Here is a 14,121-nt window from a genome sequence, read left to right as displayed (position 1 = left end):
TTCTCTCTGAACACCTTTGAAAAAAAATGACTAACTCATCGAACCTTTGCTTAGATTTGAGTCTCAGCAGCGATCCGGTTGCACCCGGTCAAGGTAATGTATGGCGCCCTTCTTTTTTATCTTCTAACGGTCCTCTTACAGGTGAAGACTCCGTGATGCAGGACGCCACAACAGCTACAATAGTAGCTAGGAACCTCCTCACTCCAAAAGATAGTAGGCTGCTGTCAGGACGGTCCGATGAGTTGGCCGTTCAAGAGTCCCTCGCTCTCAGCGTTCAGTGTGCAGGCTCTGTGTCCAACATGGGCCAACGCCTACTTGCTCGCTCCCGTCAGGTTGAATCGTTGATGGCAGAGGTGGAAAGTCTCAAGCAAGAGATCAAGCAGCTGAAGTATGAGAATAGAAGTTTGCACGTGCTTACAAACAACTATTCGACGGGCATGAAGAGGAAGCTTGATGAGCTGCAAGAATCTGAAGGTCGGATTCAAAGTGACCGTCAAAGGTTTTCGTCTTTCCTCCAGAGGCACCTTTTTCCTGGGTCATCTAGCGTTCCACCCAGTATTGAGGCCTGGAATGCTCTAGCTTCAATGCCTCCCGCTCCGATGCCTTCCGCTTCTAGAGTTTTGTCAAGTAATGGGGCTTCACGTGAACATCCTTTGTGAAAGCTCCATCTTTTTTTTTTTTTTTTTTTTTTTTTTTTTTGTACACACTTGTAATTTCTTGGAGATTAATGGACATACTTTATTTTATTCAGTGTATTGTGTTAAATACAAATAAAACATATACATCACTAAGTTTTTTTTTTTTTTCTCCTTCGGTGGCGCTGATCCACCAAAGTTTTTTTTTTTTTTTTTTTTTTTCCTTCGGTGGTGCTGATCCACCAAAGTTTTGTTTTTTTTTTTTTTTTTTTTTTTTTCCTTCGGTGGTGCTGATCCACCAAAGTTTTGTTTTTTTTTTTTTTTTTTTTTTTTTTTTTTTTTTTTTTCTTCGGTGGTGCTGATCCACCAAAGTTTTTTTTTTTTTTTTTTTTTTTTTTTTATGTTAGAAAGTGGCCAACTTGGCTATGCTTTCAGCTAGACAACAATTGCAAATGCTTTTGGCTATAAAAAATTATAAAGGAAGAAAAGGAGAAACATTTTCCTTGTTTTAGGGAGGAAAAACAGGAAAGTGTTTTTGTTTTTTTCTTCCACATCCGTTGGTTTAAATAGCCTTTGAAGCAAAGGAAAAAAAAAAGTGAAGATAGCTCATTTCGGTTTTGGAGAAAATAGAGAAGAAGAGAGAGCTCAATACTCTGCTGGGAAAAAGAAAAAAAAAAAAAAAACTGCAAATAGAGAAGAGAAGCTGCTGCTTCATTTGGTTAGTAATCATCTACCAAAGTAGTTGTTTTTTGTAATAGCTTTGAGCTATATGTATAGAGAAGAAATTATTCATTATATTTCTTCCTCTATTTGTTTCTTTGGTGTGTGAGAGCTTTTGGGTGTATTGGGTTATTTGGGCTGTGAGATTACCAACACTTTGTAAACTCCCATTTGGTTGATAGTGGATTATTGGGTGAGCTCCTACTGCTCCAAGGACGTACTCCAGTTACACTGACTGTGGAGGAACCTTGTTAAAATTTTTGTGTCTTTTATATTTTGTTCTTGCATTTTTTTTTTTTTTTTTTTTGTGTTTTTTTTTTTTGTTTTTTTATTATATATATATATATATATATATATATATATATTTTTTTTTTTTTTATTAATTTTTTTTTTATATGGTGATCTGCAAGGCTGAGGCTGCCAAATCGACGAAGAACCCAGGAACGCGTAAATTGGTGGTGTAGAAAGAGTGGTGTTGTGCAAAGATTGCAAAGGGATTTTTTGCTGTGTAATGCCTTTTGGTCACAGTCTTCCCTTGGTAGTGACGTTGCCGTGCCTCTTGCCGCTGCTTGGAGCTTGTTGCAGTGTGTCACTTTTACCGTGTGGGGTTATGCAAAAGACTGCAGCGAGTTTATGCTGTGTAGTGCCTTTTGATCATAATTTTCCTCGGTGGTGACGTTGTTGTGCCTCTTGTTGCTGCTTGCTGCACCGTCATCGCTGCACACCATTGCACTGTCTGTTGTCCTGCTGTTCAAGTTTTGTGGCTGTTTTTTTTTTTTTTTTTTTTTTTTTTGCGGTCATGGTATTTTTCAAATGTTTTAAGAGCAACACCATTACCATTCTTGCGAAGGAAAATGATTCGCAAGATAGGGGAACAACTCTGAAGATTTACGCCCCACTGACTGGCCTTAAGGCGCTTGCTCTTCCTACAAAAGACAACTCCATGCATATTAAGTCGTGGTCTTCTGAAGTATCTTGGAAGGTGGCAAACTTTGTTCGATCAAATACGAAGAGGGAGGCGTGCACACCGGGGATTCTTATCTTGAACCCTTCACACCATGCTCATGACAGTCATCCGGCTTCGTTTAAGCTTCTCGGAGATCACATCCGCAGCGGAGCTATGGCTTGGAATGATGCCTTGTCGACTACCGGAGAAGCTGTTTTTGATGAGTCTTATTGGGAGTGGCTTGAAGATGTCTTGGGCCGATCTAAACATGTGCTTACTAGCATGGGCCTTTACCATGCCGTGTACGCATCTTTGTTTAGTTATGATCTCCATCATTCTGTCCTTCATGCGTTCTTCGAGCATTGGTGTTCAGCGACTAACACGCTTCATACAGCTCAAGGAGAGATGTCAATTTCACTTTGGGATCTCCACAAGATAGGGGGATTGCCAATCCAAGGTAAGTTTTATGACGAGGTCGTTCCTAGTGCGGAGGAACTTTCTCTCTGCAATACCCGAGGATTGCCTGCGAGTTGTCGCTGTTTATTTTGGGCATATCACAAGCTTTTCCAAGATGCTCGAAGTAAATCAGGCGTGAAGATTTCTTCATGGATCCGCTTCTGGTATTGGGAGGACACAAGGTACAAGAAGTCCTCGAAGAGAAGAAGTTGCAACAAAACCACTAAGCCAAAGGGAGACTCATATCCATCTGGTGCCATTGGTTCAGCTAGGCGCCGTTCCCCTGCCGAGTTGAGAGCGTTTGAGGACCTTGGCATAGCATCAGAGCATGTGGAAGAATCTTACCTAGCTGCTTTCTTAGCTTGTTGGCTTTGTAAGTTTGTTTTTCCAATCGGCGACGTCAACTTTGTTCGTCCTGGGGTTTTCAAAGTTGCTAGCAAGATGGCTGCAGGTGAATCTTTCAGTCTTGCTATCCCGGTTTTGGCCAATATTTATAATGGCTTGAGTGTTGTTTCGAACTCAGCAAACATTGAAGATCGTGCCGCGGTTCTTCCCTACCATTATGTGTATGGTTGGTTGGGTGAGTACTTCGGTACTCATTTTTTTTCTTCAACTCTAAACAAGTCAGGGCCTTTGATGACGAAGCATTCTGGCGTGCTTTCTTCGAAGAGCCTCGATGATTCCCAGGCGCAAGCACTGTTTAGAAGCTGCGAAGGCTTGAAGATGGACTATCTGGCGAGAGTTGGCTCGGTGCGGCGAGGCATCATGGACGATTCGCATCTTCGCTTCTCAGACTTATCTTACCTTGTAAGTCTTCGCTCAGGGTATGTTTCTTTGCGGCAAGAAGATCGATGCATTGTTCAGCCGTATAGTCCCCACCGTTTCAGCAGGCAATTTGGTTTTGTCCAACATGTGCCAGGCAAGCTGAAGGAAAAAAACCAATTAGACTCCTTGCAAGCCGTGTATATGCATTGGGAGTCTTGTACCCGTGCATGTACAAATGCTTCTATCACCCTGCCGGCAAAAGACGAGTTCAAGAGTAGTCCAGTAACCCGTGCTTACATAAGTTGGTGGTCAAAGGTATATTATGAGAATTCGGGGATGGCAAGTGGTACCAATTCTTCTCATTCACACCTCAATGTATTGAAGGAGGGGTGTTCTGTGGTTCCTACACAATTGATATCTTTTGATTGCGCGAGTGCTGCTACTTTGCAAGATAGACCAGTGGTTTTAGTCCCTCAATGCCCACGCTTGTCTTCTCAACATCTGGATGTATCTGAAGAGGCCGGTGATGAAGTTGATTCGCACGAAGATGGACTTGTTTTGCGGCAGGGTCAACAAGTTTTAAACAAGCGACGTCTTGAAGGCGCTCAGGCTGATAGCGATGTCAATTTTCGTCATAAGAAGAAAGAAGTGTTTAGGCTCCCTCAACTCGATGGTAGTGTGTCGTTTGAGAAAGACGTATGCATCTTCTTCTCTCTTATGACTTCTTCTGCTTTCATTGTTCTAGCTTTTGTTTCTAACAGCTTTCTTTGTTTTCTTTAGGTTGGGCCTTCTTGTTCTTTTGACTTGGCGACCACAGGTATTTATTCTTATACGGAGATGCTATTTGGAGGCGACCTACCCACAGGCGAGGAGATTGGGGATCCACCTGGTACAGAGCTTATCCCAAGTTCGTCAAGTTTCCCAAGTTTGCCGTGTGTAGGTGGAGGCATGCAAGATCCCGTCATGCATTCTACACCTTTGCCAGCTAGCTCTGAGATCTCTCTGAGAGGGCCAAACCTTAGTGGTACTGAGCAGCTTATTCATCGCATCAATCTTCGTGCGGCAATGGATATCAAGAGCCATATTGAGGGGAGGATTTTGAAATGCCCGTCGGAGGACCTTGCGTTGCTTAAAGAGGACTTGTCGAAACTTATTTCTGCAATTGACAATCTTAACATTGATTCTTCATCCTTGAAGATCAAGATCGCCGAAATTATGGCCGCCTCAACTGAGTATTCTTCCTTGCGTGTTATTTCCTCGAAGAAGTTGAGTCCAGATGTTAGAGCTCACCAACTTGCTGCAATAGACTTGTCACTAACCCAAGCCCGGTCTTCTCAGCAAGCTGCTTCGGGAGATTATCAATCTACAGAGACTTCTTTAGCTTCTGTCCGGGTACATCTAGATACGTTGATGCGAGAACAAGAACAGCTTGGCATCGAGGCATCAAAACTTGAAAGTGTTCTCGGGGAGCAGGGAGCTACACTTTCTCAATGCCAAGAGGAGATTTCACGCCTAGAACAAGAGAAAGACATGGCTATGGAGTTGCCCATCCTGTCTCTCACTGAGGTAGAGACTTTGAAGGCTTTGGAAGGCTTGCTTGAAGACCGCCTCCTTAGTTTTAGGGACATAGTTTTCAAGTAGTGTCTTCCGCCCTTTTTCTTTTGTAATCAGACTTTTTCCTTCAAAGAAATAAAATGTTTGCATTCTTGAATTTGCTCTTTATTCTTCAAAGCGTTTTTTTTTTTTTTTTTTTTTTTTTTTTTTTTTTTTTTGAGATGTGACTGTACTTGAAGTTTTGAAGTTTCAAGTTGCCTACGTACCCTTGGTTGAGGAGGGATCAAGTCATGACGTAGTTCAAATGAGTGATGGTTTTTTATGATGATTTTGCCGTACACAGTTTATGCTCTTGCGGGCCAGGAGCGTGGCGCGTTTGCTTTAGGGGTAGTAGCGCTTCAAAAATCTGCCGTTGATGGGGCCGATCTTCAACCCGTCTTCTGCCGTGATTAAGTAGGCGCCATTGGTGTAAATCTCTTGTATTACGTAGGGTCCATCCCATTTTGATGTGAACTTGCTTTTTGTCTTATGGGTTGTAATGATAGGCCTACGCAATGCCAGCACGAGATCTCCGGCTTGGAAAGACCTTGGGCGGACTTTCTTGTTGAATGCCTTGGCTAACCGTGCTTGGTAGCATTCCAAGTGTTGTTGAGCTTCGAGCCTTCTCTCATCCAGCGCTTCCAACTCCTGAAGGCGCAACTTTGCATTTTCTTCATCAGTCAAGCCTTCTTGTATAGCCATCCTTAGTGAGGGGATTTGACTTTCAAGCGGTAGAACAGCTTCTACGCCATATACGAGAGAATAAGGTGTAGCTTGGGTAGGAGTCCTATGTGTAGTCCTATATGCCCAAAGTGCTTCACTTATTCTTTCATGCCAGTCTCTCTTTGTTCGGCCGATTACCTTTTTCAGGAGGTTGCACAGCGTCTTGTTGAATGCTTCTGCGAGGCCGTTGGCCGGAGCATGATACATGGAAGACTTGTGCTGCTTGAACTTGTATTTGTCGCAAAGCTCATCCACGAGTCGGTTGGAAAACTGCTTTCCATTGTCCGTGATAATGTAGCGAGGCACCCCATATCGGTGGATGATATGCTCCTTGATGAAACGAACAACAGTTTCCTTTTTTACTTCCCTTAAAGGTATGGCTTCAGCCCACTTGGAGAAGTAATCTGTTGCAGCTAGGATGTAAGCTTCCCCTGCAGATGACTTTGGCGTAATTGGTCCTACAACGTCCAATCCCCATGCGTCGAATGGCCATGAAGCAACTGTAGGGTGTAATGGTTCAGGCGGTTGATGTATGAAGTTGGCGTGGAATTGGCAGGCTTGGCACCTTTTGGCGTGTTCCAGGCAGTCCTTCACCATGCTCGGCCAGTAGTAACCCATTCTTTTAAGCTGGAAATGTAGCTTTGGTCCAGATTGATGTGCCCCACACACACCTGAATGTGCTTCTTCCATGGCTTGATTAACTTCTTCCTCACCTAGGCATCTCAGGAGCAGTCCTTCAAAAGAGCGTCGGTAGAGTGTTCCTTTGTAGTAAAGGAAGCGAGGTGCTCGTCGACGTATTTCGGAACGGTGTCTAAGATCATCGGGAAGCTTTCCGTGCTCTAAGTAGTCGATCAGCGGCTGTCTCCACTCTTCAGTATCGACTGGAAGTACTGAGATGACATTTGTATCATCTAGTGACATTTCATTAACGAGCGGAATCACCCATCTTTGGCAAACTGGCACGTCTGCAACTTCATCTTTTCCTAGTGTCATACTTGAGGCTAGATTGGCGAGAGCGTCTGCCATTTGATTTTCCTTTCTTGGCACATGTTCTAGTGTCACAGCTTCGAACCTTTGTAGCAGTTGGGTCGCTAGCCGGAAGTATGGGACGAGATCATCTTTCCTCACCTCATATTCAGTTAAGAGTTGATTGATTATGAGCTTGGAATCGCCATATACCTCAAGAGCTGTGATTTCCATGTTGATCGCCATTTGGAGCCCGATGATCAATGCTTGGTACTCAGCAACATTGTTGGAGCATAGCTCATTCAGTTGGAAGGAGTAAGGTAGTATGTGCCTTTGTGGTGACATAAATACTACTCCTGCCCCCGCTCCGTCTGCTCGTGCGGATCCGTCGAAGAACATCGTCCATGTCGGGAAGATGTCGATGTAGAACACCTCCTCGTCAGGCAAGTCGTCTGAGATTTTCCAATCAGCCGGGATTGGATGATCGGCAAGGAAGTCTGCTAGCGCTTGTCCCTTGACGGCTTTAGCTGGGACGTAGATGATCTCATATTGATTAAGAAGCAAAGCCCATTTAGCGAGTCGCCCTGTCAAGACTGGCTTAGTCATAACGTATTTGACAGGGTCGGCTTTAGCAACCAAGTGGATGGTGTAAGCATGCATGTAATGTCTGAGTTTCTGAATGGCAAACACCAAAGCGAGGCACATCTTTTCTATTGGGGAATAGTTCAACTCAGCGCCGGTGAGAGTTCGACTGAGGTAGTAAAGTGCTCCTTCTCTTTGGGATTCATTCTCTTGCGCCAAGAGTGCTCCGATTGAACTTTCCTGAGCAGCAATATACAATATGAGTGGTTTCCCGGGCACAGGTGCCCCCAGGACAGGTGGACTTGACAAATATTTCTTTATGCTTTCAAAAGCATTATGGCATGCTTTGTCCCACACGAATGGAACATCTTTCTTCATAAGGCGACTAAACGGTTGACAACGCCCTGCGAGGTTGGAGATGAAGCGTCTGATGAAGGCTAGCCGTCCTTGTAGACTTTTCAGCTCGTGCAGGTTTCTTGGCTCGGGCATGCTTTGAATAGCCTTGATCTTTGATTGGTCTACTTCAATACCACGGTGCTTGACGATGAAGCCGAGGAATTTTCCAGAGGTGACGCCAAACGCACACTTTAACGGGTTCATCTTGAGGTTGTATTTTCGCAGCCTTTCGAACACTATTCGCAGATCCTTCAAGTGTTCTGATCTTTTCTTCGTCTTAACCACCACATCATCTACGTAACATTCTACGTTTTTGTGTAGCATGTCATTGAAGATTTTCTGCATTGCGCGTTGATACGTAGCTCCAGCGTTCTTTAGACCAAAGGGCATTACCTTGTAGCAGTAGATACCTTTTGGAGTACGAAAGGCTGTTAGTTCCTCGTCTTCGAGGGCCATGCGAATTTGATTGTATCCAGAAGAGCCATCCATGAATGATAATGCCTCATGGCCAGTGGTTGCATCCACCATGATTTCAATGATTGGCAAGGGGAAGTCATCCTTTGGGCAAGCATCGTTGAGGTCCCGGAAGTCTACGCAAACACGTATTTGTCCTGATTTTTTAAGGACAATGACGATGTTGGAGATCCACTTGGGGTATTGCACTTCTCGAATAAAGCCTGCTTCGATTAGCTTGTCGATCTCGACCTCGATTTGTGGGATAAGCTCAGATCGATAGCGTCTTTGAGTTTGCTTTATCGGCCGTGTTCCAGGCCTGACCGCAAGATGATGAACAGCGATGATAGGGTCCAGGCCGGGCATTTCTTTGTAGGTCCAGGCAAAGACGTCTTTGTACTCTAACAACAGCTGATAATACTCCTCTATCTCGTCTGTACTTAATAATGCACTTACGAAGATAGGCTTTGGTTCCTTGCTTGTACCTAAGTTGAGTTCCTTGAGATCATCAATTGTGGCTTGTCCCCCATCTTCGAGCTGTGGTGGTGCAGCAGTGACATCTTCCTCGGGGATTTCGTCTTCTTTACCTTCTTGAACCGTGACGTGGAAAACATCTTGGATCTCCTCTTCGGTGCTGTCTTCTCGGGCTTGTCGGCATAAGGATTGTCTGGTGTTCTGGGAGAGGCGTTCCTCGCAATCTTCATAGGAAGGAGCCTTGACCGGGTAATTGAAGAAGTCTTCTGGGAAGAGGTCGCACATTGTGATGGGGATGGACGATCTTTGTGTCGAAATTTCATTATCTCCAATACTTTCACATTGTTCTGGAGGTTGACAGGAGCTGTTTTGCCCCCTTTTCGACTGATAAACTTGTGGACAAGATGGTTGCTGCTTGTCCAATTTCTTCGAAGCGATCTTCGAAATGCATTCCTCACAATCTTCATAACAAGGAGCCTTGATCGAGAAATTGAAGACATCTTCGAGGAAGAAAAGATCCCGCATGAACGATCTTTGTGTTGTAATTTCATCATCCTCAACATTTTCATGTAGCTTTGAAGGTTGACGGTAGCTGCTTTGCCCCCTTTCCGATTGGTGAACTTGTGGACAAGACATATGTTTCTCGTGCAGCTTCTTCGGAGTGACCTGAATCCATCCTTCATCTTCACTTGACTTGACTGACATGGTTTTGGAACATGCCCCCAGCGGTTGAGGTGAAGACTTTGAGTCGAAAGAGCCAGAAGTGACATCTTTCTTAGGGATTTCATCTTCAGTGCCGTTCTCTTGGGTTTGTTGGCATGAAGATTTGCCAGTGTGGACGATGATGCGCCTCCTTACCTTTAGTGGTCCTTTTGTGTCAACCTCTAGGATTGCTTGGCGCTTCATCCTTGAAGGAATCAAGCTTCGAACGTCGTCCTTTTCTCCTAACCCATTGAGCTTTTCTTCCTTTAGTGTTGTCTTCCTTTTTCCAAAAGGCTTCCCATTATCTTCAAACCTTTCTGAAGCTGATCGTCGCAGAGGAGAGATAACTGTGTTGCTTTGTTTCTTAGGCTTTAACAACCTTTCAAAAACAGAGCTTTGGGATGTCGGCGCGTTAAGCCTCTTGAAGACAGAGGTTCGGTCTTGACCACCAATGCGATTAAGCACTGAAGTTCTGGAGCTTGACTGGCTCATCCTATCGAAGACCGACGTCCGAGGGGAGGGTTTAGGCTCTTCTTGGTCTTGTTCAATGCTCATGCTGACATATTGAGTGCTAGTGTTTTTCGCTTGGCTTGAAATCATCACAGGTGCATTTGGTGTGAAACCAAGTCCGGCTTTGTTGTTGTCAACTCCGTAACCATGCTCCTTCAACTTCTTTTGAGTTTTGGTGAGGTTACGTTCTTCGTCATTGACAGTGTTTGAAACCTTCTTTCCAGCCACCGCAGAAGAAGCGAAGTCGTACCCGGCTTTTGACATGAGTTTGTAGGCGTTAGGGTCAAAACCTTCCTCGGTCCTCTTGGTTGGAAGAAAGCTTGATTCCACCTTCTTTGGTAGAGCTTTTATGAAGCCTTGTGGTAGTCTTGCGGCCTTAGCACCCCCTAGCTGTGTCAGAGGCAAAACTGCATTCGTCTTGAGCAACTTCACGTTATCCGTGTGCCACTGTGTGTCGGCTTTTCTAGTTTCGAATGGAGATTGACCATTCTTTCTTCTTGACATCGGGATATACCGGAATATGGGTGCGTTCGGTCCTTCTGACGGCATCCTACTCCCTTTGGTTGTTGCAGGTTTAGCAAACTCGTCATCATCTTTGCTTGAAGATGGCCCGGCCTGCTCTTTTTGTTTTTTAGGCATGGCTTGCCACTCCTGCTTTTTAGGTGCTGCTCTGCCCGTGGATTTGATCTCTTCCGGAAGGGCTTCGGGTACCGTCTCTTCATCCATGTAAAACTTGGCATCTGCAAAGTGTGATTCGGCTTCGGTGAATGGCTTGGTATCACCTTGGATCACCTTCACTCCTTCTCGGTAAAATTTTAGGCATTGGTGAAGGGTGGACGGCACTACCCCATTTGCGTGGATCCAAGGTCTTCCTAAGAGCAAGCTATAGGAAGTTCTTGCATCAATCACGTGGAATATCGTGCTTGATTTGAGCTCTCCCATGGTCATCTCTACTCGGATCATACCTATCGCCCTTTGTCCTCCTTGGTTAAAACCCTAGATCAGCAGACGGCTCAGGGATAGTTCATTCACCTTGATGCCGATTATGGTCATTGTTGATTTTGGCATGATGTTTATGGCTGACCCACCATCCACAAGCATGCGGTTGACTTTGTATTCCTTTATGTACCCGGAGACGAAGAGAGGACGGTTGTGAGGCTTTGATCCCAACAGTAGGTCTTCGTCAGTGAAGTTAATTACGTCATGGGTGGCACAACATGTGGCACATTCATGTGGCTGAAGCTTCGAGCCTTCGTCGTTACTTTCTTGCACTTCGTGGTCGTCGGGACCTGCCAAGACTGCTGCTAGTGCTCTTCGCATCTTTTTTGGCAATGGTAGCGCTTCCTCGATGCTAAAGTGTGTTGGCAGACCTTCTCCAGGTGTAAGGGTCTTTTCTACCTCAGTGGCAATAGCTTTGCCTTTTGAGGGCTCTTCTATTTCTACTTCAACCATGTGACAGGCCACGGTAGTGCACTGTTGGAAAAAGTCATTCGGGAAGTACTCACGCAAGGAAACGGGAATGCGTGGCTCCTGCTCCATAGGTTCCCTAGCATATGTTGTTTTATTATGCTTTATGTTTCTTTTAGGCTTCGCATTGTTGCGGCCGTGGTGATTTCTTCTTTGTTCCACCTTTGGCTGTATGACTTGTGGTCTTGGTTTCCTTGTCTTTTTGTAGGTTACCAATATCCATCCTTCTTCATCATCAGCATGTGTATCTTGGTCGCTTCTCTCCAGTGATGGTTGTGTAGGAGGTGCCGTGCAACTTAAGCATTCACGGGAACGGTCAGGTGTCATTTGGAGAGGCACAGGATTAAACGATCCAAACGCAATTGTAGTGGTATGCGTTGCGGCCGTGTCCTCAAGGTCGAGCTCAATTTGCCCTTGTTGTGCTAGCTTCATGATGAGTTCTTTGAGAACGAAGCACTTGCCAACAGGATGGCTCACAATACGATGATACTTGCAGTACCTAGGATCGTTTGTGCGATTCATTTCTTCAGGACGCTTGCATTCGGGTAGCTCAATCACCTTTTTTTCCAGCAAGTCATCTAACATGGCAGCTATGTCAGAGTCAGGAAAAGGGTACGTTTTCTGTTCCAACTCTCTCAAGGTGCTCTTGTATCTGTCTTGGGTGCGAGAAGGCTCACTTGTCTTTATCTCCTTCGCTTTCTTCTTGGAGGAGATCTTGATGGGCGCTGAGGAGGTCTTGATGGGCGCTGAGGAGGTCTTGATGGGCGCTGAAGAGGTCTTGATGGGGGTAGTGTTGACGGTGAAAGCTTCCTTAGCGGGCTTCTTCCCGGTCTTGTCTACATTTGGGGCGAATACTTTCTCCTTATTGAAGTTAGTAATTGGCTCCTTTTTCCCATGATTAGCGATACTCAGCTCCATGTCGTGGGAACGAGTTGCTAGCTCTTCGAATGTTCTTGGTTTTATGCCTTGGAGGATGTAATGTAACCCCCAGTGCATGCCTTGAACGCACATCTCAATGGCAGAGGTTTCAGAAAGCCGATCTTTGCAATCCAGACTTAAGGAGCGCCATCTATTTATGTAGTTGACGACAGGTTCATCTCTCCACTGTTTCGTACTGGTCAGCTCTAGCATGCTTACAGTACGACGAGTGCTGTAGAAACGGTTGAGGAATTCCCTTTCTAGCTGGTCCCAACTGTTGATAGACTCAGGTTCGAGGTCAGTGTACCAGTCAAAAGCGTTACTTTTCAGCGAACGCACGAACTGTTTGACGAGGTAGTCTCCCTCTGTCCCAGCATTGTTGCAAGTTTCAATGAAATGGGCGACATGTTGCTTCGGGTTGCCTTTTCCATCGAACTGCATGAATTTTGGGGGCTGATAACCCCTTGGCATTTTCAAAGCGTCAATCTTCTTGGAGTAAGGCTTTGAGTACAGTACGGAGTCATGCGAGCTTCCTTCGTACTGTGTCTTGACAGTGCTTGCGATCATCTCCTGTAGCTGCTGGATAGAGAGAGATCCCATGAATGCCGTTTCTTGGTCTAGCTTTGGCTTCTCTTCAACTTTCTCCACTGGTGGCTCCTCTTCTTCGTCGTCTTCTTTCTTTAATAGGCCAATATTTGGGTCGACTTTCACGTCGGGCAGCGCATCTAGTTGGTTGACAAGTGCGGCAATCTGCAAGTCCTTCTCCTCCACAGTCCGTGTGAGCTTTGCGATTGCTTCATTCATCTGAGCTAGCTGCTCCTCGATTGAAGTTGCTCCAGTGGTCATAACTTGCATGGTTGTACTGCCGCTCGAATCAGCGTCGGAGAGTAGGGACTCTGAGTATTTCCTCGGGCTTTCCCCCCTTGATGCCTTTAGCGAGGCTAGGGTGATCACAGGCTCGTACCTCAGGTGCTCTTGTTCCTTTGACAGAGTCAATGCAGGGGCGGAAGCCGCGGCAAAAAGAGCTCTTGCCTTACTTCGGGTTACGATGCCCGAAATATCACCACTTGCGGCGATGATGTTCTTGTTCTTTGCTTTGATTGCAGGAACAGCTTGATCCTTTCTTGATGCCATTTGCGTTTTTCGATGATTGGAGGATAGAGATGAGAGGTAGAGATTGTCCCACTGGGCGTGCCAAATTTGTAAACACGAAAAGTTCCTGAAACAAGAAACAAGAATACCGTGTACAAAATATCTTTTTGTGTTTAATGATTTTGGGGTTACAATCTCTTTGTAATTTGATCCTCTGATTCTATCTTCGTAGGGTGTAGGTTTGTGGATGAGCTGTTGATCCAAAGGGCCGTCGGGGCTTGATCTAGGGATGAACAGTTGATGAACGGATCTTCGAGGGCTTTTGAGCTTGATCTTGAATACTGGGTGTATGGATTTCTTCAAGGGGGCCGTCGGAGCTTGATCTTGAGGGTTGATGGATGAGCGGATCTTCAAGGGCTTTTGGGCCTAATCTTGAAGACTGAGTGTATGGATTTCTTCAAAAGGCCGTCGGGGCTTGATCTTGAGGGTTGATGGATGAGCGGATCTTCAAGGGCTTTTGGGCCTAATCTTGAAGACTGATTGGATGTGTGGATTTGTTGAGGTTGTTGATCCAAAGGGCCGTTGGGGCTTGATCTTAGGACGAACGGATGATGAACACTTTCTTCAAGGGGCCGTCGGGGCTTGATCTTGAGTCGGCGGAAGTTCTTCAAGGGCCGTTGGGGCTTGACCTTGAAGGAGGGTTTGACGAAGAACGAAGAGTGT

General features: G+C 45.4%; 1 protein-coding gene across 1 annotated transcript; it reads left to right on the top strand.

Moving 5' to 3' along the window:
- Positions 1-2,129: 2,129 nt before the first annotated feature.
- On the top strand, positions 2,130-5,185 carry LOC148695774 (uncharacterized). Its single transcript, XM_088696303.1, has 2 exons — positions 2,130-4,218; positions 4,303-5,185. Exons 1-2 carry the CDS (start codon positions 2,155-2,157, stop codon positions 5,161-5,163), a joined length of 2,925 nt encoding a protein of 974 aa, XP_088552429.1. The 5' UTR covers positions 2,130-2,154; the 3' UTR covers positions 5,164-5,185.
- Positions 5,186-14,121: the final 8,936 nt, after the last annotated feature.

This window comes from Pyrus communis, chromosome 7 (genome assembly GCF_041283825.1).
Source record: "Pyrus communis isolate YQ-2024b chromosome 7, ASM4128382v1, whole genome shotgun sequence".
Classification (NCBI taxonomy): domain Eukaryota; kingdom Viridiplantae; phylum Streptophyta; class Magnoliopsida; order Rosales; family Rosaceae; genus Pyrus; species Pyrus communis.
Note: the sequence above shows the minus strand (reverse complement) of the source record. Positions and strands in the feature narration are given on the sequence as shown.

What these genes read in the sequence shown, in the direction of transcription:
- LOC148695774 (XM_088696303.1), top strand. Translation starts at nt 2,155, where the DNA reads ATGGTATTTTTCAAATGTTTTAAGAGCAACACCATTACCATTCTTGCG. An exon ending in GTGTGTCGTTTGAGAAAGAC is followed by an intron (nt 4,219 to 4,302) that starts GTATGCATCTTC and finishes TGTTTTCTTTAG; the next exon opens with GTTGGGCCTTCTTGTTCTTT.